The sequence below is a fragment of the Panthera pardus genome, unplaced genomic scaffold, assembly GCF_024362965.1.
Source record: "Panthera pardus isolate Hobbes unplaced genomic scaffold, ASM2436296v1 HiC_scaffold_13, whole genome shotgun sequence".
NCBI classification, from domain to species: domain Eukaryota; kingdom Metazoa; phylum Chordata; class Mammalia; order Carnivora; family Felidae; genus Panthera; species Panthera pardus.
Window position 1 is genome coordinate 199,339,931 of NW_026526688.1, and position 20,428 is coordinate 199,360,358.

General features: G+C 50.8%; 1 protein-coding gene across 7 annotated transcripts in view; it reads right to left on the reverse strand.

Moving 5' to 3' along the window:
- Positions 1-13,982: 13,982 nt before the first annotated feature.
- The window catches only part of EVC2 (EvC ciliary complex subunit 2), a 135,301-nt gene continuing 128,855 nt past the window's right edge, over positions 13,983-20,428 (reverse strand). For 5 of the 7 annotated variants that reach the window (XM_019453730.2, XM_019453731.2, XM_019453733.2 and 2 more), the window contains 3 exons: positions 19,672-19,868; positions 16,904-17,005; positions 13,983-14,751 (listed from right to left, as the gene is read on the reverse strand). In XM_019453730.2, coding sequence (XP_019309275.2) covers positions 14,481-14,751; positions 16,904-17,005; positions 19,672-19,868 — 570 coding nt within the window. In that variant the 3' untranslated portion in view covers positions 13,983-14,480. The remainder of the gene's footprint in view (positions 14,752-16,903; positions 17,006-19,671; positions 19,869-20,428) is intronic. The other 2 variants (XM_053901701.1, XM_019453732.2) reach the window with 1 other exon arrangement.

Below are 20,428 nucleotides of genomic sequence, written 5' to 3' on the forward strand. Positions count from 1 at the left end.
TCCACTCTCTTGACTTCGATGATGGTATAACAGCAGTGTCCACATGTCAAAATGCACCAAACTGTACGTGCTAATGAAGTTCTAAATTTCGATCTCAGCTGTCCCGGCTGCCTGTGACCTTTCCAGACGGCGGAGCTCCAGCCCAGCGGCCGTAATAAGATTGCTCCGCAAGAATAGATGTTTAAGAGAGGAAGCAGCATATGAGGAAGGTGCAAGCTTTTGTTCATTTTGCATTGACCCTGCAGCTTTTGATTGAGTGCCGCCTAGGTGTCAGGCTCTGTTCTGGGCACCAGGGGATAGATGTGGCTGTGAAGAAACCCGACAGAGTCCCCATCCCCCAGAGTGACACGGCAGCGTCACGTTGCGGTCTCAGACGGCCCATCAGGCACACGGGGAGCGTGTGAGACGGTAGTGAGTATACAGAGAGGAAAAAGCAGGGATGGGGAGGGAGAATCTCGGGAGGAGTTGCTGTTTCTTTTCTTTTTTTTTAAATTTTGTTAACGTTTATATAATTTTAAGAGAGAGAGACAAAGCACGAGCAGGGGAGGGGCAGAGAGAGAGGGAGACGCAGAATCCGAAGCAGGCTCCAGGCTCTAGGCTGTCAGCCCAGAGCCCGACGCGGGGCTTAAACCCACAAACCGTGAGATCATGACCTGAGCTGAAGTCTGACGCTCAACCCACTGAGCCACCCAGGTGCCCCTGGAGTTGTTATTTCAAAGTAAGGGCCCCGGGCAGGTCTCTGGAAGGTGATGGCTGAGCAGACACCTGAAGTGATCGAGTACAGGCTCAGATGATCTGGAAGGGTTGAAAACCAGCTCCTGTTCAAGCCTGCATTTTCTTTTCCCTTTGGACGTGTTCGGAACGCAGCAATGATTTCCAAGTCCCTTCTTCCCAGTCTCGCTGCCTTCCCACTGCGCTTTGAAGCAAGCCTTCCGGGCACCTGTTGATGTTTTCGGCATCATAAGCTCAGGGGCTCAGGCCTGGCCACCCAGCTGGGTGACTCTGAGTGGGTCACTGTGTGTCCCTGAGCCTCATTCTCCTCCTCTGTGCAAACAGAGATGCTAACACTTCACTCACTCATCCAACAAGTGTGAGCTGAGCAGTTATTAGGTGACTGGCCGTGTGTGAGGTGCTGGGGACGTGGTGGTGGATAGGACAAGGTCACAGCCTTCCCTGAGTCCGTCCAGCCAGGCACGCTGACTTGGACAGACCACCAGGGTGATGGGTGTTTTAAACAAGACGCGTAGGGGCCACGGGAGCATAAGGAGGGAGTCGAGCTAGCTCTGCACGTCAGACGATGCTTCCCGGAAGGGACGTGTAAAAGGGATCTAAAGGGGTTAGCCAGACAGAACAGGGACAGCGTGTACATGTGCAAGTGGCAGAGAAGGGAAGGGTTCTGGGAAGCAGGAACTGTCAGGTAAAGACCCTGAGGCAGAACCAACACTGCTACTTTTCAGGGAACTGGGAAAGGCCGGGACCAGCTTTGCTGGAGTCGCATGTTTGTGTCACAAGGTCACGAACGTCAACTATGATCACCGGCGACAACCCGGCTCCCTCCCTGGGCTGCCTCACACACGTGACTCCTTTTCTTTCCTTCCTGGAGCTCTGAGCCACCCCCGGTGTGCAGGACACGGTCCCTGCACCTGTCACCCGTCTAGGAATCTGAGGTCCTGTCATTGCCTGTAATCTACACACACCACGCTGGGCAAGCACAGACTCTTGTGTTCTTTCTGTAGATGAGGAAGCTGAAGTCTTGGAATTAATAGCAGCTCCCATCAGTCAGTTCAACAAATGCCAACCGATTGCTACACAGAGCAGCTTCTGGGCGGATCCGGCCCGGACGCGCGATAAGAAAGCGGCTCGTGCCGAGGAAGTCTCCAGCACTTACATCCGACGTGGGTATCTCAGCTTCCTGTAAGGAGCCCTCACTTTCCAGCACCCACAGCTCTTACGGGGACCTCCTAAAGGAGCCGACACGCCCGCCCCGCCCCGGGGCCACTACTCATCCTTGTAACCTGATGGGGTGCAGGATCAGAGTGTCAACAGTCCTGGGTTCTAATCCTGGCTCCATTGCCTACGAGCTCCTGAATCTGCATGCATCACTCAACTAGGGCACCTCAGTTTTCCATCTGCAAATGGGAATGGCATTAGCACGTACCTTGCGGAGCTGACGTGAGACACAAATGGATTATGACACGTGAGTGCTAGAGCAGCCCCAGGCACACGGTGGGCCTGGCATTGGCTCCTCGCAGCATTCCTTCTGGGCGGAGGGCCGGGGCGTGGTGGCGGGGACAGCTTACGCACGGCTGCCGCCAGGGCAACGAGTGCTCTCCCAGGACTTTCCCCGGTGTCCCCGGGGCCACTGCCAACCCCAGCTGTACCGACAGCTCGAGGCTTTCGCTGGGCCACATGTAAACTCTTCCTGCCATGCCCACGTTGCACAAGTGAGGTAGGCAGTGCAGAGCTTAGAGGCTCTGACAGTTGAAATTCTCAGTCCAATGTCAACTGGGAACTTTGTTCTCCCTTTGCACGCATCTGCCCCCTTAGCGAGCATTGGTCTCCACCAGAGACAGATACCTGGACGCGGACGAGAGAACATTCTGGGCTAATCAAGATCTCCTCACCCCACCCCATTTCCTCATACTGTTGCCCGAACAGGCAGCAACATTCGACATGCATGGTGGTCACCTCTCAATCATCTGCAGAGATCAGAGTTAAAGTGGAAGTAACTGACTTCCGAAATAATCTCTTAAAAACCATAGAAGGCATAGTTTTTCTTATTACATCTTTATTTTCTTATTACATCTTTATTTTCTTATTACTTTTATTTTTTTTTTAAGTAGGCTCCATGCCTAGTGTGGGACTTGAACTCACAATCCTGAGATCAAGAGTTACCTGTTGTACTGATTGAGCCGGTCAGGCGCCCCGTTGCATTTTTATTTTAGTTCCAGCATAGTTAACATTTAGTGTTATATTAGTTTCAAGTGTATAATAAGGTGATTCAACACCTTCCATACAACACCCAGTGCTCATCATGACAGGTGCACTCCTAAATCCCCATCACCTACCTCACCCGTCACCCCCCACCTCTCCCTTCCGGTAGCCCTCAGATTCTTCTCTATAGTTAAGAATCTCTTTCTTGGAGGTGCCCAGGTGGCTCAGTTGGTTGAGCATCTGACTCTTGATTTTGGCTCAGGTCATGATCCCAGGGTCATGGGATCAAGCCCCGCATAGGACTCCACACTGAGCATGGAACCTACTTGAGATTTTCTCTCTCTTGGGGCGCCTGGGTGGCTCAGTTGGTTAAGCATCCAACTCTTGATTTGGGCTCAGGTCATGATCTCAAGTTCGTGGGATTCAAGCCCCACATCAGGTTCTATGCTGACAGTGCAAAGCCTGCTTGGGTAACTCCTTCCCTCTCTCTGTCTGCAACCCCCCCCCCCCACTCGCTTGCTCTCTCAAAACAAATAAAATAAAAAAAAAGATTCTGTCTCTCTCCCTTTGCCCTCTCCCCAACGCACACACTCTCTCTCTAAAATTAAAAAAACAACAAAGAGTCTCTTGGTTTCTCTCTTTTTTTCCCCCTTTGCTCGTTTGTTTTCTTTCTTAAATGCCACATGAGTGAAATCATATGGTATCTGTCTTTCTCTGACTTACTTTGCTTAGCATAAAACATTCTAGCTCCATCCACATCGTAAATGGCAAGATTCCATTCTTTTTTCTGGCTGAGTAATATTCCATTGTATATATACCACATCCTCTGTATCCATTCGTCAGTTGATAGACATCTGGGCTCTTTCCATGATTTGGTTATTGTAAATAATGCTGCTGTAAACATAAGGGTACATGTATCCCTTTGAATTAGTGTTTTTGTATTCTTTGGGTAAATGCCCAGTAGTGCAAATCCTGAATCACAGGGTAGTTGTATTTTTAACTTTTTGAGGAACCTCCCGAGCGGCTGTACCCATTTGCATTTCCCCCAAGAGGGCAAGAGGGTTCCTTTTCCTTCACATCCTCGCCAACACTCATTGTTTCTCGTGTTTTAGATTTTAGCCATTCTGACAGGTGTGAGGTGGTATCTCTTTGTAGTTTTGACTTGCGTTTCCCTGATGATGAGTGATGTTGAGCATCTTTTCATGTGTCTGTTGGCCATCTGGCTGTCTTCCCTGGAGAGATGTCTGTTCATGCGTAGAAGACACAGTTTTAAACCCAAAGGTTTTAACTGCACGAGGCAAACTTTGAGAGGGTCGTAAGTGCTTCTGGAATCTGGGAGTTGGGAGGATTCTGAATGTAAATAATAGAGTTGGCAAAAAAATATTATGAATAAAACCCAGATTTCTGGGGCGCCTGGGTGGCTCAGTCGGTTAAGCATCGGACTTCGGCTCAGGTCATGGTCTCGCACTTTGCGAGTTTGGGCCCTGCGTCGGGCTCTGTGCTGACAGCTCAGAGCCTGGAGCCTGCTTCCGATTCTGTGTCTCCCTCTCTCTGTCCTTCCCCTGCTTGTTCTCTATTACTCTCAAAAATAAATAGACATTTAAAAAAGGTGGGGGCACCTGAGTGGCTCGGTCAGTTAATCATCTGACTTCGGCTCAGGTCATGATCTCACGGTTCGTGAGTTCGAGCCCCGCGTCGGGCTCTGGGCTGACAGCTCGGAGCCTGGAGCCTGCTTCCGATTCTGTGTCTCCCTCTCTCCCTGCCCCTCCCCTGCTCGTGCTCCGTCCCTCTTTTTCTCAAAAAGAAATAAACATTAAAAAAAAAATCTCAAAAAAAAAAAAAAAAAGAAAGAGAAGGGATTTTGCTTTCACGGGCCCATCTCTGGAAAACACTCAGCTCCGTTCTCCAAGGTCCTTCCTCCACACACACCCCTGGCCTTGGCTTCCAGAGGTGCAGCTCTCAGGGAAGCATGGCCCACGGTTTCAGTCTCAGAGCTCCGCAGCCAGGGCGTCACAGGAGCTGGGAGCCCAGGCGAGCCCACGGACCCCTCCTTGGCCATCCACCCTCATGGCTCACCAGCAGGGCCGAGGGAATTCACACCCTTCGCAAAATTCAGAAGCTGCAGCGCAAACCACCGGCATGTCCTGGACATTTCATTGGGTGTTCCCCGCATCGAATCCGGAATAGATGCGGACGAGGGGCCGTAAATGTGCGGTGGAAGCCGACTGGGTGCCGGCAGATACCCCAAGACCCAGCTCGACCGGCAGGTCATTCCCTCCAAGTGCTCTTCCCATAGGGCACAGAGCCTCTGGAGCATCCAGACCAGCCCTGCCACCCTGCCCCCTTCTGCTCGGGTGTCTCCTCCCACCGTCTCCCCACCTGCACTAAAATCCCTTCGTGCCCAGGCTGCACCCTTCCTTCTGCTTGGCCGCCCTGTCCCAGCACTCCGGGCTCAGATGCACCCTCTATCCTTGGCGATGTTTCCCTGGTGGTCCCCAGAAAGAGGGGGGCCCTTCACAATGGCCTGGAGACGACCCTGTACGGTCCCGGTGGATGTCTGCTCTCCACTAGAGTAAGCGCCCCTCGTTCATTCATCCCCTGGACCAACACTTACTAAAGATCTATGTGGGTCAGGACGCAACGGCACGTATCAACGGTTGAAAGCATAAATGAATGGTGATGCCAACTGCAGACCGATGAAGTCAGGATGACGTAGTGGGAAGAAGTGAGACAGACATGCGTCAGACACCCAGCTCTGGAATCTTCTCAGCCGGGTCACCCTGAGGGAGCTACTTGATTTATCTGACCTCATACGTAAGTGGGAATAACAGTATCTACCTGTGACATCTACCACTATGTACCTCCCCAGAGTTCTGAGGGGCAAACGAGGATCTATGTGGAAGAAAGGCACACAGAAGGACCTAGCTTTCTCTCCCTGCAAGAAAAAAGGCTGGGCCATATCTGGTCCACTGGCCACATGAGAATTTGGCAGAGATTTTGAGCTGCCCACCTAAGCCATTTCTCCCCTTCTATCTCACTAGAGAATCTCAATTTGGGGGATACCTGCTAAAAATGACATTTCCCAGGCTGCCTGGGTGGCTCAGTCGGTTAAGCGTCCGACTCTTGGTTTGGGCTCAGGTCATGATCTCGTGGTTCGTGACATCGAGCCCTGCATTGGGCTCTGTGCTGTCCGTGTGGAGTTTGCTTGGGATTCTCTCTCTCTCACTCTATCTCTCTGGCCTGCCCCCTCCCCTGCTCGTACTCTCTCTCTCTCTCAAAATAAATAAATAAACTTTTGGGGCGCCTGGGTGGTTCAGTCGGTTGGGTGCCGACTTCGGCTCAGGTCACGATCTCGCGGTCCGTGAGTTTGAGCCCCGCATCGGGCCCATGTGCTGACAGCTCAGAGCCCGGAGCCTGTTTCGGATTCTGTGTCTCCCTCTCTCTGACCCTCCCCCATTCATGCTCTGTCTCTCTCTGTCTCAGAAATAAATAAACATTAAAAAAAAAAATTAAAAAATAAATAAATAAACTTTAAAAAAAAATTTAAGAAGTTTTTTTTAATGTTTATTTATTACTGAGAGACAGAGAGACACAGAGCATGAGCAGGGGAGGGGTAGAGAGAGGGGAGACACAGAATCTGAAGCAGCTCCAGGCTCTGGGCTGTTAGCCCAGAGCCCGATGCAGGGCTCGAACTCACGAACCGTGAGATCATGACCTGAGCCAAAGTCGGTCGCCTAACCAACTGAGCCACCCAGGCGCCCCTGAAAAAAAATTTTTTTAATGGCATTCCTCAACGTCCCTTGTAGCTGAGGTGGTCATGTGACTCGGCTCTCGCCAACGATCTGTCAGCAGACGGCACGAGGTGGGGCTTCTAGAAAAGTGCCTCAAACTGGTACGTTTTGTTCTTCTACTTCCTTCTGCTCTCAGTCTAGAATGAAGATGGGAAGATCTGAGCGCAGCAGCCCTCTCACCCTCTCAGGACCATGAAATAACTGCGGGGGTGGGAGCCGGGCACCTGGCATGGCTGAGCTCAGAAGTGGCATTGGTGACGCGGAGCTCCCGTCCCAGCCTGGACTGCCCACTTCCAGACTGCGTATAAGCCCCAAAGAAAATTAAACTCTCATTTTCTTTTCTTTTATTAAAAAAAAAATTTTTTTTTTAATCTTTATTTTTGAGAGAGAGAGAGACAGAGTGTGAGCGGGGGAGGGGGCAGAGAGAGAGAGGGAGACACAGAATCCGAAGCAGGCTCCAGGCTCTGAGCTGTCAGCACGGAGCCCGACACGGGGCTGGAACCCATGGACCGCGAGATCATGACCTGAGCCGAAGTCGGACGCTCAACCGACTGAGCCACCCAGGCGCCCCAAACTCCTATTTTATTTAAATCACTAATATCTGGGTTTTTCTCAGTCTCTGAAACTATGATTGTCTACAGAGCAATCACATCTCCCTATGCAGTCCACGGTGCAAGAATTGGTAAGAAGACTTAATTTTATGATTTATGATTGTTATGGGAAGTGGGTTTTAGATACTCATAAACCAGGAAGATGATTAGAATGCAAATTATGGAAACTATTTTCTTTATCCCAACTCTCTGATTTTAGATACCATTTTTGTACTCTGAGCTGATTACAGAGGCAAGAGAGGCAAATTTTAACAAATTTGGAAGCTCCTGAAAAGCACAAGGGAAAAAAAAAAAGAAAAGAGGGGCTCCTGCATGACTCGGTTGAGTGTCTGATTTTGGCTCAGGTCATGATCTCACGGTTTGTGGGTTCGAGCCCCGCGTCGTGCTGTGTGCTGACAGCTCAGAGCCTGGAGCCTGCTTCAGATTCTGTGTCTCCCTCTCTCTCTCTGCCCCTCCCCTGCTCATGCTCTTCTCTCTGTCTCTCAAAAATGAATAAATGTTAAAACAATTTTTTTAATAAAAAAAATAAAAGAAAATCATCTGTAAAGAACTCTCCAGGGACAAGTCATTTCTCACACCGATAAAAGGAAGTAGGACTCCTTGGAGACATGGCTGATTCTAAGACTGGGCCAGTTTCCACGATGGGCCAGGAGAATCTTGTGGTGCCAGAAAGGAAGGAACTGCACCAAAACAAACAAACACACCCACAATGATGGGGGGGTATGTCAAAGGGACACAGCAGCCAACGGAAATAGGTCCCTGTGGCCAGAGCTGGAACAATTTGACCAACAAAATAAATACAGGAGCACTGGGTTCTAACCCAAAGTCTAAAATAAATATCATGAGTCCATAGGGATATTAAGACATACTCAAAGAAACAAGTGGGAGAGAAGAGATAAATCTCCCAGCACAAGAACTCCAAATAACTTATACGAACACCCCACCTTCCAAGAGCACCACTGTCCACTCCCTAAGTGTGGTCTGTGCCTAGTGACTTTCTTCCAAAGGGTACAGTATGGAAGGGGCAGAACAGTGACTCTCTCTAGTGGAGAATCCTGCCAAGCCCTCCCCTCCTCCAGGCAGGCGAGGGCAACATGAACAGCGATAAGTCGAGTGGATGGTATCTCCCCTTGACGTGATGTGATGAAGCGGTATTTTACCCCTGTGGTCTTCCTCTCAAGAAACCATAGCCCCGGTCTAATCATGACAAGACCATCAGGAAAATTCCAACAGAGAAAAATTCTACAAAATATCAGACCGGTGCTCAAAACTGCCACAGCCATCAAAAACAGATGAACATAAGGGAAGGGAAACAAAAATAATATAAAAACAGGGAGGGGGACAACACAGAAGAGACTCTTAAATATGGAGAACAAACAGAGGGCTACCGGAGGGGTTGTGGGAGGGGGGCTGGGCTAAATGGGGAAGGGGCACTAAGGAATCTACTCCTGAAATCATTGTTGTGTTATATGCTCACTAATTTGGATGTAAATTTAAAAAAATTAAATTAAAAAATATATAAAATAAATAAACATCAAAATAATAAAACAAATAAGGAAAATCTAAGAAACTGTCACAGCCAAGGGGAGTTTAAAGAGACATGATGATGGCAAGTTATGTGATATCCTTGAGTGAAAAAAAAGAACAGAGCCTCAGTGACGTTTGGGACAACGTAAGGCAGATCAGGTGGCACTGAAGCTCCCAAAGGAGAGGAGAAGAAAGGGGGACAAAAAATTATTTGAAGGTATAAAGACCGAAATGTTTCTAATAGTTGATGAAAACTGTACAAGTCCCCCAAAGGCCAGCAAACCCCAAGGAGAAAACCATACAAGGGCAGCCATGGCCAAATTGCTGAAAACCTCTGATTAAAAAAAAAGAAGAAGAAAAGAAAAAAAGAGGCTGCTCTTACATTAAAAAATTTTCAAACAGGCAGAGGGGAAAAAAATACAGATTATGGAGAGGACCACTAAACCAACACGACAAACGTTTTGTCAGAACCAGTGGAAGCCAGAAGACAGAGGGATGTCGTTAGAGTAGCGAAAGAGAAAATTTTAAATGCTGCAAACCTAGAATTATACTCAGTAAAAATATTTTCGAAAATGAGGGCAACAGACTTTTGACATAAAGGGTGAGAAGATTCATCACCAAGCAAACTTGCACTAGAAGAAATGTTACAGACATTATGTAGAGGGAAAATGATACAAGATGGAAATATGGATCTACATTTTTTTAAAAGCATCAGAAGTTGTAAATATTGCATGAACACAAAATGCAATTTTCTCATTTTATTTATTAAAAATTTTAAAAATGTTTATTTTTGAGAGAGAGAGAGAGAGACAGCGTGTGAGTGGAGGAGGGGCAGAGAGAGAAAGAGAGAGAGAGAGAGAGAGAGAGAGAGAGAGAGACAGAATCGGAAGCAGGCTCTAGGTCCGAGCTGTCAGCACAGAGCCCGACGTGGGGCTCAAAGTCACGAACCATGAGATCATGACCCGTGCCGAAGTCGGACGCTTAACTGACTGAGCCACCCAGGCGCCCCCAAAATACAATTTTCTCATTTTAAATCTCATTAAGAGATAACTGCTTCTGAAAAGTAAAATGATATTGGTGTATATGGGAGTTGAACACAGATAGAAGCAAAATGTGCCAAATAGCATCAGAAAGGATGGAAAAGGGAATCCTAGGTATACAGTATAAGATTCTTATATTATTCGTGAAGGCAGATAGGACTATTTGAAGGTGGAAAATCATTAGCAAAAGAGTATATTGTAAACCCTTGGGCAGCCTCTAAAAAAAGACATGCAGAAATTCAATAGAGAAGATAAAACTGAATCATAAAAGATGCCCAACTCAAAAGAAGGCAGGAATGGAGGAAAAAGAGAGTAACATTAAAGACTGAAAAACCAAACAGCAACTCGGTAGACTGAAGCAGTCACAGCTGTATCAAAGAAACACATGAAATAGAATGGTCCACACATCCCAGTTAGAATTCAGAGACTGTTGAAATTCACGGTCTGCGGGGAGCCAGTGTGGTTCACCTCCTGGGGCTGGGGGAGGAAACCCCTTTCCCTGAGGACAATTCCCAAATGAAGGTGAACTCGGTGGTAGCGGTCAGTGTTGTGGTTGTCTGTGGTGTGGCGGCTGGCATTGCCTTTGGTGAGCGAGGGCCAGAGAAGCAAGGGCGCGCACAAGGCAGGGACGGGATCGGTCCTTCTCGCTCCCTACCTACAGCTGCGTGTTGGAGAATGGAAGTCAATGAAAAGCCTAAGCAACTGTCTCTACTTCTGGTCCACCCTCCACAAGGCCTTTACCTTCCTGAAACAAATTGGATAACGGCACTCCTCTGTTTAAAAACTTTCTAGGACAGGGGTACCTGGGTGGCTCAGTCAGTTAAGCGTCCACCTCTTGCTTTCGGCTCAGGTCACGATCCCATGGTTTGTGAGACTGAGCCCCACATCGGGCTCTGTGATGATAGTGCAGAGCCTGCTTGGGACTGTCTCTCTCCCCCTCTCTCTGCCCCTCTCCTGCTCTCACACTCTCTCTCTCTGCCTCTCAAAACAAATAAACAAACACTAAAAAAACTTTTTAAATAAATAAAAACTTCCGGGGCGCCTGGGTGGCTCAGTCGGTTGAACGCCCGACTTTGGCTCAGATCACGACCTCGCAGCCTCTGGGTTTGACCCCCGCGCTGGGCTCCGGGCTGACAGCTCAGAGCCTGGAGCCTGCTTTGGATTCTGTGTCTCCCTCTCTCTCTCTGCCCTGCCTCTGCTTGTGCTCTGTCTCTCTCTCTCTCTCTCTCTCTCTCTCTCAAAAATAAATTAACATTAAAAAAAAAACCTTAAAAAGAAAAGCTTTCTATGACAATAATAATACCTAACGTTTATTGTGTGTTCCCTGTGTCAGGCACATTACAGGTATCATTTCATTAACTCTTTAAAATAGGTGAGGAAACAGATTCACAGATCGGTGGCTTCCCTTGAGCCACCCAGTGGATGGCAGATCCAAACCCAGATCCACCTTATCCTTTGTCATACTGTCACTCAATGGTTCCTCGGAAAGTAGGGGCTCTCTCTACAGACATAGCCAGGAAAGCAGTCAGAGGACAATTCATGGAGGTCTTAGAAGAAACAGAGAGTCTTTGGAGGTCTTTCAGCAAGGGAGTGACTTAGATATGGCTACCATGGAGCAAAGTGACTGGGGCCAGCGTGGAGGGAAGGAGGTGCTAGTTCCAACCAGGAGAGAGGTGGTGATACCCTGGCCTGGGCAGAGTAGGGGGCAGAAGAGGACACAGATGTCGAGGCTAATGCAATGACACAATCAGCACGATTCGGACACCATAGCTGGGGGCTCAGAAATGGGAAGGGGTCTAGGCTGACAGCTTGGAACCACCCAGAGAGGGGACATCCATGCGGAAACAGGTTTTATAGGAAGCTGATGAGTTCAGGGTTGGACATGCTGAGGTTGAGACATCTACGAGGGGTCCAGGAGGAGATGTCCAGCAAGCAACAGACGTAAGGGTCTGGAACCCAAGAAGTCTAGCCTGGAGACAAAGATTTGGGGTCATAAACATAAAGCTGTTCCCAAATATCCCCGGTCAGGTTGGCTCTCAATCCCAAATCCCGCGGCATGGTTTTCACATATCTATTTAATCCCTTGTATTTAATACTTATTTATTTTTGTGTCTGTCGACTCTTCTCAGACTAAACTCGTCATCGTAGACAGAATCCACAGGGAGCCGAGCTGCAGGCAGGTTTAGCCGTTTTCTCAATTTCATGCAGCTTATAAGTAAAGGAGCTCAAACTTGAGCTAAGTCCCCTCAATCCAAGTTCCCTGGAGCTTCTCACTCACGAGTAGGTTTCCATGTATTGTGGCAGGAACAGCCCTTCTAGCGGGGCCACCGTCTTCACCTAGAGTGTCAACAGGAATGAAATGAGCCACAAAGCTCAATTTTGTGAGCAGGTAAAAATATAACAAAACGAAGAAGCTACACGTATCGTGTGCCAACAGGGGATTGGACGAGATAGACCTAAGAGCCACCATGCGCACTCTTTACGGCATCTTGACTCCAAGGTGGGTATTAGGACGCCTGCTTTACAGACGAAGAGGCTGAGCTTCAGAGTGGTAAAGTGACCTGCTCAGAAGTTGCCCGGCCAGGGTTTGAATCTGATCTACCTGGTCACAGAAGCACAGGCTTCCCCTAGCCTGTCTTCACGTTTGTCACGCAGTAGGTTTAGAGAAAGTACATCAAGTAATTAGTCTTTCTCTGCCGCTTACAACAGGGAGTTATTATTAGGTAGAAATGCTTTATTTTAAACAGCTTGGGCTCGTCCCGTTGTTGCCGATAGCCTCTTCAATCAACCTTCAGCCCATAGTGTTGAGCTCTGTTTGAGATCCTCGTGTGCAATCTACTTTCAACCGTGCATACACCTGGGAGAGTACTGTAGATGCCGGAAACTATTAGAAAGTCAGATGGGTCACCTTCAAGGGGTAGAGGAGGACACTCGCGTGGTAGGCCCACGCCACAATCAAGCGCTTTATGGATCCGGTTCATCTAATCCTCCAAGGGATTTGCGTCACCATTTTGTTGGTGTGGAACATACGGCTCTGAAAGGTCAGGTGACTTACCCAGGGACACACAGCTCCCAAGTGGCAGGGCGGGACGGACTCCAGCCATCTTACACCGAAGACCATGCGTTTTCCACTCCACTACCCTCTGCGCGAAAATCACTGTTCTCTGTCCTTTCTCCGCTCACCGGGCCTTCTGATGGGAAAGCTGGCCCCATCAACTCTCCTCTCCTACATCTGAACTGCTTGCTCGGGCATCTCCACGAATGCAGCGACATGGCCACGGGACGGCTCGTGATGGAGGTACGACCCCCAGCAAAGGTTCACCACATGCCTGCTGGTGAGAAAGTGCAAAGACTTGGCTTTCTGGCCGCCAACCCACAAAATGTCTCGTGGCAGATAAGGGTTTGGACGTTGGGAGATCTGGTTGCCAAACCAGGCCCTTCCCCTGCAGTGGTGTGATTAAACTCTCTGAGTCTCAGCTTCCTTGGTTGTGACCGGGGAGTAGTGATGCCCACCTTGTTGGGGCGCTAGTGAGGACTAGAAGTGGGCTGAGGTAGCTGGAAGCAAAAGCGATGCTCACATAGCAAATGCTTCATCAGGAGCCCTTGTCCTCCCCTTGCTGGTGACAGGATCCCCTTCTCAATCACTTCCTACCCTCGGGAAAGCTCATGGGGTGAGCCAGTCCCACTGCAACCAGACATCATCGGCTTGACCACGTGTGACGGTAGGAGGGGTGAGAGCAGATCAAAGCTTCTGTGAAACACCAGGACCCGTGGGCAGTGTGCCCACGAGCGAGTGCGGGGCAAGGGCGAGGATTTGGGGCCATAAAGCATAGGAACCCCCATCCTGCTACTTACTGACTTTGTGAGCCTGCACACAACACCTCACCCTCTTCAGCCTTTGGATTTCCTCATTTGCAAAAGCCGGAAATAACTGATTCGAGTTGGAGATCGTCTACCCCACGGCTGGCATGTTTTCCGGCCGCTGGCATGATAGAGGGCAAATCTCTGCTGTTTACGACGTCCAGCCAAGACCCAAGAGGTAATTAAAATAAAGGGTTCCTACACAGAGCAAAACCAAGTTCCACCGAGAAGAGCGTTGTGTAATTTATTTTCGAGAAGAGTTCTGTGTAATGTATTTTCGAATGTTCCCTTGATAAAAACAGAATATGTAACAAATACAAAATGCAAGAACAGAGAGCCCCCTTGGACACACAGCCCATAAGCAGCCAGGCGGTGCCGGGGTACAACCTGGGGGCTGGGGTCTCCTCCACACCCTCAGAGGGGTAGCGTCACAGTGCTCAAGGCTGGTCCTGTGTCTCGTCACGTCCCTTGTGCTGCTAAGGACAGAGAACCTTCTGGAAATTCGGGAGACCAGCTTGAACTGAGTCCTTGAAAGTCGTGGATGTTGGGGGTGTTGGTGTCTTATGCATGTGCAATTTCTATCTATGAGTCATATGCTACAAATGTGTGTGGATTTGGGCATGTACACACACACACACACACACACACACACACACACACACACGTGTGCAGGAGAAAAAAAATCTGTCTTCAGACTCCAGAGAGCTCCCTTTGGATTAGTCCAGGCCCAAGGCCCAAGTGGCCTTTTTGGCATTCAGAAAGTTCTTCTTCTTTCTCCTGGGAGGAAAATGTAGCGAGATCTCTGGCTCCTTTGGATTTCTGAATATGAAGAGCTTCTCGCCTGTGTTCAACAAATCGATGGCTTCTGCCCCTACGATGGGCACAGCGGCCACTTCTCCGACGGACTCCAGGGACAGGTGTGGCCAGCTTCCTTTTCCAGGCAATGCCGCCCTCTCTCTGAGAGGGGGACATGGCTTCCGCAATATGCTAGAGAAAGAACAGATGATCAGATGTGTTGTTTTTGGCAAGTGGCCCTCCTGAGTGTCCTGATGGAGCTCTCCCCGCCTTGGATCCTTAGGTCCTCAATCAGATGTCATTTAATTAATTAAGTAATTTAAAAAGTTTTATTCATGTATTTGAGAGAGAGAGACACACACACACATGCACAAGTGGGGTAGGGAGGGGCAGAGAGAGAGAGGGAGAGACACAATCCCAAGCAGGCTCCATGCTGCCAGTGCAGGGCCCGATGCACGAACCGTGAGATCATGACCTGAGCCAAAATCAAATCAAGGGTCGGCAGCTTAACCGACTGAGCCACCCAGGCACCCCCAATCAGGGGTCATTTAAAAAATTTTTTTTAATGTTTATTTTTGAAAGAGATAGAGAGAGCAGGGGAGGGGCAGAGGGAGAGGGAGACACATAATCCGAAGCAGCTCCAGGCTCTGAACTGTCAGCACAGGGCCTGACACGGGGCTCAAACCATGAGATCATGACCTGAGCCGAAGTCAGGCGCTTAACCGACTGAGTGCCCCCCGATCAGGTGTCATTTCAATGGAAGACTTTCTCCCTGTGATCACGAGACTGCCCCTGAAATTAGCCGAAGCCCGCAGCAAGTGGCACGGCTTGCAGACGACTCTCCCTGACTCACGACTGAACTTTGCAGGAGTTTTGTGAGCCCGCTGTTATCATGTCACAAGCTTGACATCAGTCCTGGTCAGAGTAGGGATAGCACGGAAACTGGTAAATGGCACAAGGCAGAACCCCACCCTGGCTCTCTCCCCACCAGTCAATTATTCAACATTTACCAGGACATCATGGCCCGTGAGCCTCATACCAAAAGCAAGCTGATGAGATCGGACTGCGAAGCAAGAGTCAGCAGTCAGGCAGACTGTGTCTGAAACAGGAGTTACACTTTTGGGGGGAATGTCCCATAACAGGATTGCTGGAATCCTGTCCATGAGCAGTCCAGCCCCTAGATCCCTGGATACTCTTGACAACGGCCAGAACTACCACCTAAAGGCCACAGGGTTCTCTCCGTGCCCACGCAGGGCATGACGAGGCCATATCCCTGGGGGTCACCTCCTGGAAGTCACTGACAGGCTTGCCGGCCCTTCTGGGACAGATGTGACAGATGAGGCTCCCTTGCCTCCTGCCTTTGCAGCTGGTATGAATCTGAGCAAGGATTCCACCCAGCTCTGTGTGATCTAGTCTCTCCTCCTCCTGCCATGGCTCCCCAGTGCCTCCGGGCAGGGCAAAGGCTGGCGGAACGAGCCGGGGGAGGGGGGGGAGTATTCCCCCTGATCTGTACTCACCCCACTTACATCAATGCAGCCTGGGGGTGCCTTCACTTCCCGTCCTTATCTGGAGGAACTGATTTGCTCCTTCGTGGGGCACTTGATGTTTACACAGCTTGCATTTGGTTTTCTTGGCTTGAGCTCAAAACCCTGATCTAAGTTCTATGGGACTAAATGCTGACATCCAGACTATTAACAGTGGCTCCAGGATTTTTATCATGGACAGTTCTTGACGCTTGGCGTCGGCCCCTTTACCTCAGTCAAGAAATTACGGAAGGGACAGGCCTCAGGATACACACTTCCCTTGGACATCGACCGTTTCCGGAGCACATACTGGGTATCATCACTTTCTACCCTGTTATGAATCCACCTGACCTCACTCTTTCTCTAAAGCTTTTCTAGGAAGAACCACGGGACGTACTTGTTCAATTGGTGGGAGCAATCTAAAACCATCCTGCCCCCAACTGTCCTCTGACATCCAGGTGTGCAGAAACCACAGCTAAAAGAGAGAGGTGCTTGATGCTATCGAAAAATCACCGGCCTGGAAGCCTAGGCGTTAGCCAGATGGTCCCAAATCCCATGGCCACTGAGTCACTAGTTAAAATAACTACCATCGTTAAAGCGCTAATAAGTGGTAAGAGAACATTCTCTGACAGCTAGAGGCTTATCTTCAGCTCCTTAACTAAGCCCATTGAGTAAAACTTGTAGTCTTTAGGGAAGGAATGTGGGTAGCTTGGAGTCACCCTCCCCCGGGTTACTCGGGGGCCCCTGGCCTCCCGTCCTGCTCACAGGCGCAGCCGGGCGGACCCGCTGCCCAGCCCACCGGAGCAGGTGCCCAGTGTTACCTCTCCTTCCTCTCGTGGGCCCAGAGCATCTTTTCCAATCCTCCGCTTATCAGTTCTCCCCGTAGTCTGCTTTCCAGGGCTTGCCACCAGCCCTGGTGCTTCCTGAAGGCGAGAAAGGAATGTCTTACGTCATCTGGAAAAATAGGCTCCTCCAGTGACCCACGATCCCCAAAAGCGCGATGGCACGCCATCCCTCAACGTGACCTTGAGCGGACAGGAAGAACTCATTTTCACGGCTCTGTCTCTCTCTCAAGGCACGCTGATCGAGCACCTTCTCTGGGCAAGACACAATCTCTGTCCCCAGGAGGTTCCCGGTCCGGGGGTCAGAGCCGGGCAACGGGCGACATCAGTCAGGCAGGAGAAGGCTGCCGAGAGGTGGAGACACTTGAGCGGAGTCTGGGGTCCCCACAGAGGGAGCACACGGAGCGTTCGTGGAGGTATGCGTTTTCTGTGCCGACGTATGGACTGCCCATCCCTGGAGGGCACGCTCCATGCAGAACGACTCTGTCTTCCTCACTCTCCCACAGCTACTAATGCTACAACAGCGGGCATGCTACTAATGCTCAGTAGTGTTTTACGAATATATTAAGAGAGCCGCAATGGCCCGGTGGAAGCTTGGAAGGAGGGCTGCCCAGGGAGCGCTAGTGTCCAGCAGAGGACTGTGATTCTCTGCTGTAGAAAGGACATTGCAGGGTCACACAGGAGAGGGACAGGAGGGAGATGTTGGAGGGCCCTGGGCTCAGGTCAGTTCACTAAAGAACACTGTGGAGCTGAGAGTCCTCTCTCCGTGCTCCGCTCTGGCCAGGCTCCTGCTCTGCTTCTGCTGGTGCACACTGCCTGGCTGGGGGTGGAGACAGACCCTCTCCCATGGTGTCAGCCTCGCTCTCCCGGGAGCGAACTCCTGGGCAGAGAAAATGGTCCTGTGAGGGCAGCACCCCAGAGAGCAGGTCTTTCGTACTCTCCTGGTCCTGCCCATCTCGGGACCTGGGGATTCGGCTCTACCTGGATTCTGACAGGTTCCCCCGCCACATGCCTTCTTGCTGAGATCAGTCCATCAGATTTGGTTGCTTGAAACCCAAGACCCTGAACTTGTGACCGAGCACCAGGTGCTTGGGACTCCCTTGACCTCAGAGACAGTGACAAGTGGCCTAGAGCTCCAGAACTGAGTCCAGTTGGCCACGAGGCCAGACAAAGAAATGGCAAGCTCTTGCCCCACACGCGTGGTGACGGCCGCTCTGGGTTCTCTTGCCTTGTCTATCAGCAATCGCTGTTCACCAGCCTCCCAAACTGAACTGGCTGAAGGTGCAGCCCAGTAGGGTGGCCACATTCAGGTTCAGGGTCACCTCCAATACCTGCCATCTGCATGTCCCTCCCTCTCTGTGCACTGAGAGAAACCACCCTGTGCAGTGCAGCTCTCTGACCACGCCCACACACAGCCCTGACCCGGCCCCCACCCATCCCTGGCCACACCCACATCCAGCCATGACCACGCCCACACGCAACCCTGACCACACCCACACTCAGCACCGCCTTCACCCACTCAGCCCTGACCACACCCACTCAGGCCTGACCACGCCCACACCCACACCTGCCCTGACCACGCCCACACCTAGCCCCTAGCTGTTGGGCCCCGCTGCCCTGAGGGACTCATCTGGCCCCCCGTGGACTCACACCCCTACCCCACAGCTCCTGTCCCCACAGTCCCACCCTGCCTCTCACCCAGCCCTACTCTTCGCCCTTGGCGGTGCTTCCTCCTTTTTTTGGTTGAGATGGAGAAAAAGACACTGCCCCCTTCTTCAGGAAAATAATGTACATACACGTGGGTGAGCACTTCGGCGGACTCGGGGGTCCTGGCGGAGGAGGCTGGCTTCACCGCCCGGCGTCCAACACTCTTTCCGGGTGCGGCCGTGGCTTTTCTTGCTACCTCGTCCCCCTCAAACTCTGTTCTCGGCGGCACCGCCGGCTGCTCCCCACACCCCCTCGCTGCACAGCCCTGCTTCCTGCCTTGCCTTCTAAAGAGCCCGTGATGCCCAGATTCACACCTGGCACCTGCTCCTGAAGGGAAGCGTCTATGCAGCGTTGTCCATAATTGAGCAAAACAGGAGTCCAAACCAAACCTCCTACGAAGGTGTTTCAAGAACTGTGGAAAGTACGAATTTTAAACTAATAAACAGCAGAGATCATAGTCTAAGTGATCACGATTGTACAGAAGGACGTCTGCACGCGGCCAAGAGAGAAGGCAGTAGGCGCCCCCGACTGTGCCATCCGGCTGCGAAGGGGGAGGTAGGTGCCACATACTGGGGTTGCTGCACACTCAGACGTACTCCGACATGTTTCTACACACTCGCGCACACACACCCGTGCACCCACCAAACGCACTCCTAAAACCCTGCAAGGAAACTGCAAGGAAATGCTAATGGCCCTTTTCTCCAGGTATTAGAACCATGGGTATTTCTTTTCCTTCTTTTTCCTTTGATGCATTTTTTTTTTACACTTTAGTGTGTGTGGCATTTACGGCTGGGGAAACACCTTAAGATTCTACTTGGAAAATGAATTGGCGATGAAAATAAAAGTCTGGACGAAATACTTAGGCCTACCATGACTTCAAAAGGATTCACAGCCCCTGGTCCGGGTGTCCTTTGCTCCATGAGCGATGAAGTGCGGACCGGGAAGGTGTGTGTGTGTCCCGGGCCTGCTTCCTCCCTCCATTTGTTGCCTTCGTGGCATCTCACCCCGTTTTCCAAAAGCAGCCTGGATATCGCACTCACCCCTTCCTGCCCAGGTCGGCCTGCTCCCCACCACCATCATTCTCCGCCGAGTGGTCCGGATGCCTCTGGCTGCCCGAGTCCAGCGCGGCCAGCAGCTCGGCCGGCGAGGCCGTGGGCAGAGCCACGCTCAGGAGCCGGCGCAGCGTGCCCCCCGGCACCATCGCCAGCCTGGACAGGTACGACGCCAGTCTCAGCTCCTAGAAGGGTTAACAGGAAGCTTGCACCTCACCGCGCTGACCTTGACGAACAACACGTCCTAACGGATGATGGTCTTAGGATTTTGGTCCCAGGGAGATAAATATTTTAGCAGCTCAGTCTTGAAAATACATTCCCAGATTCACAGAGCTGTCAAGAAGAATCTATTCGGTCATCAGGACACATCCAAAACCTCCATCTATCCTCCCAGATGCTCTCAACTCCTGCTCCACGGCCACGGCTCTGGCCTGCAGTGGGGCCAAGTGGGAATGGTCCCCAATTATGCCATGGCCCACCCCTGGATGGATGCTGCGTGAGAAGAGCCAATCTCCATAAGTCACATCCTGTCGTGCATCTTTCTTTCCAGAACTGACAAAAATGCAGAGATGGAGAAGCGCTCAGTGGTCGCTGGGGGTTGGGGATGGGCGGGGGGGGGGGGGGGGGAGTGGGAGGGACAAAGGCAGGTCTTTTTCCCAAGGGAATAGTTCTGTATCTTGATTGTGGTGCCGGCTACATGGATCTACACGGGATAAAATGACACAGAACTGGACAAACACTTTGT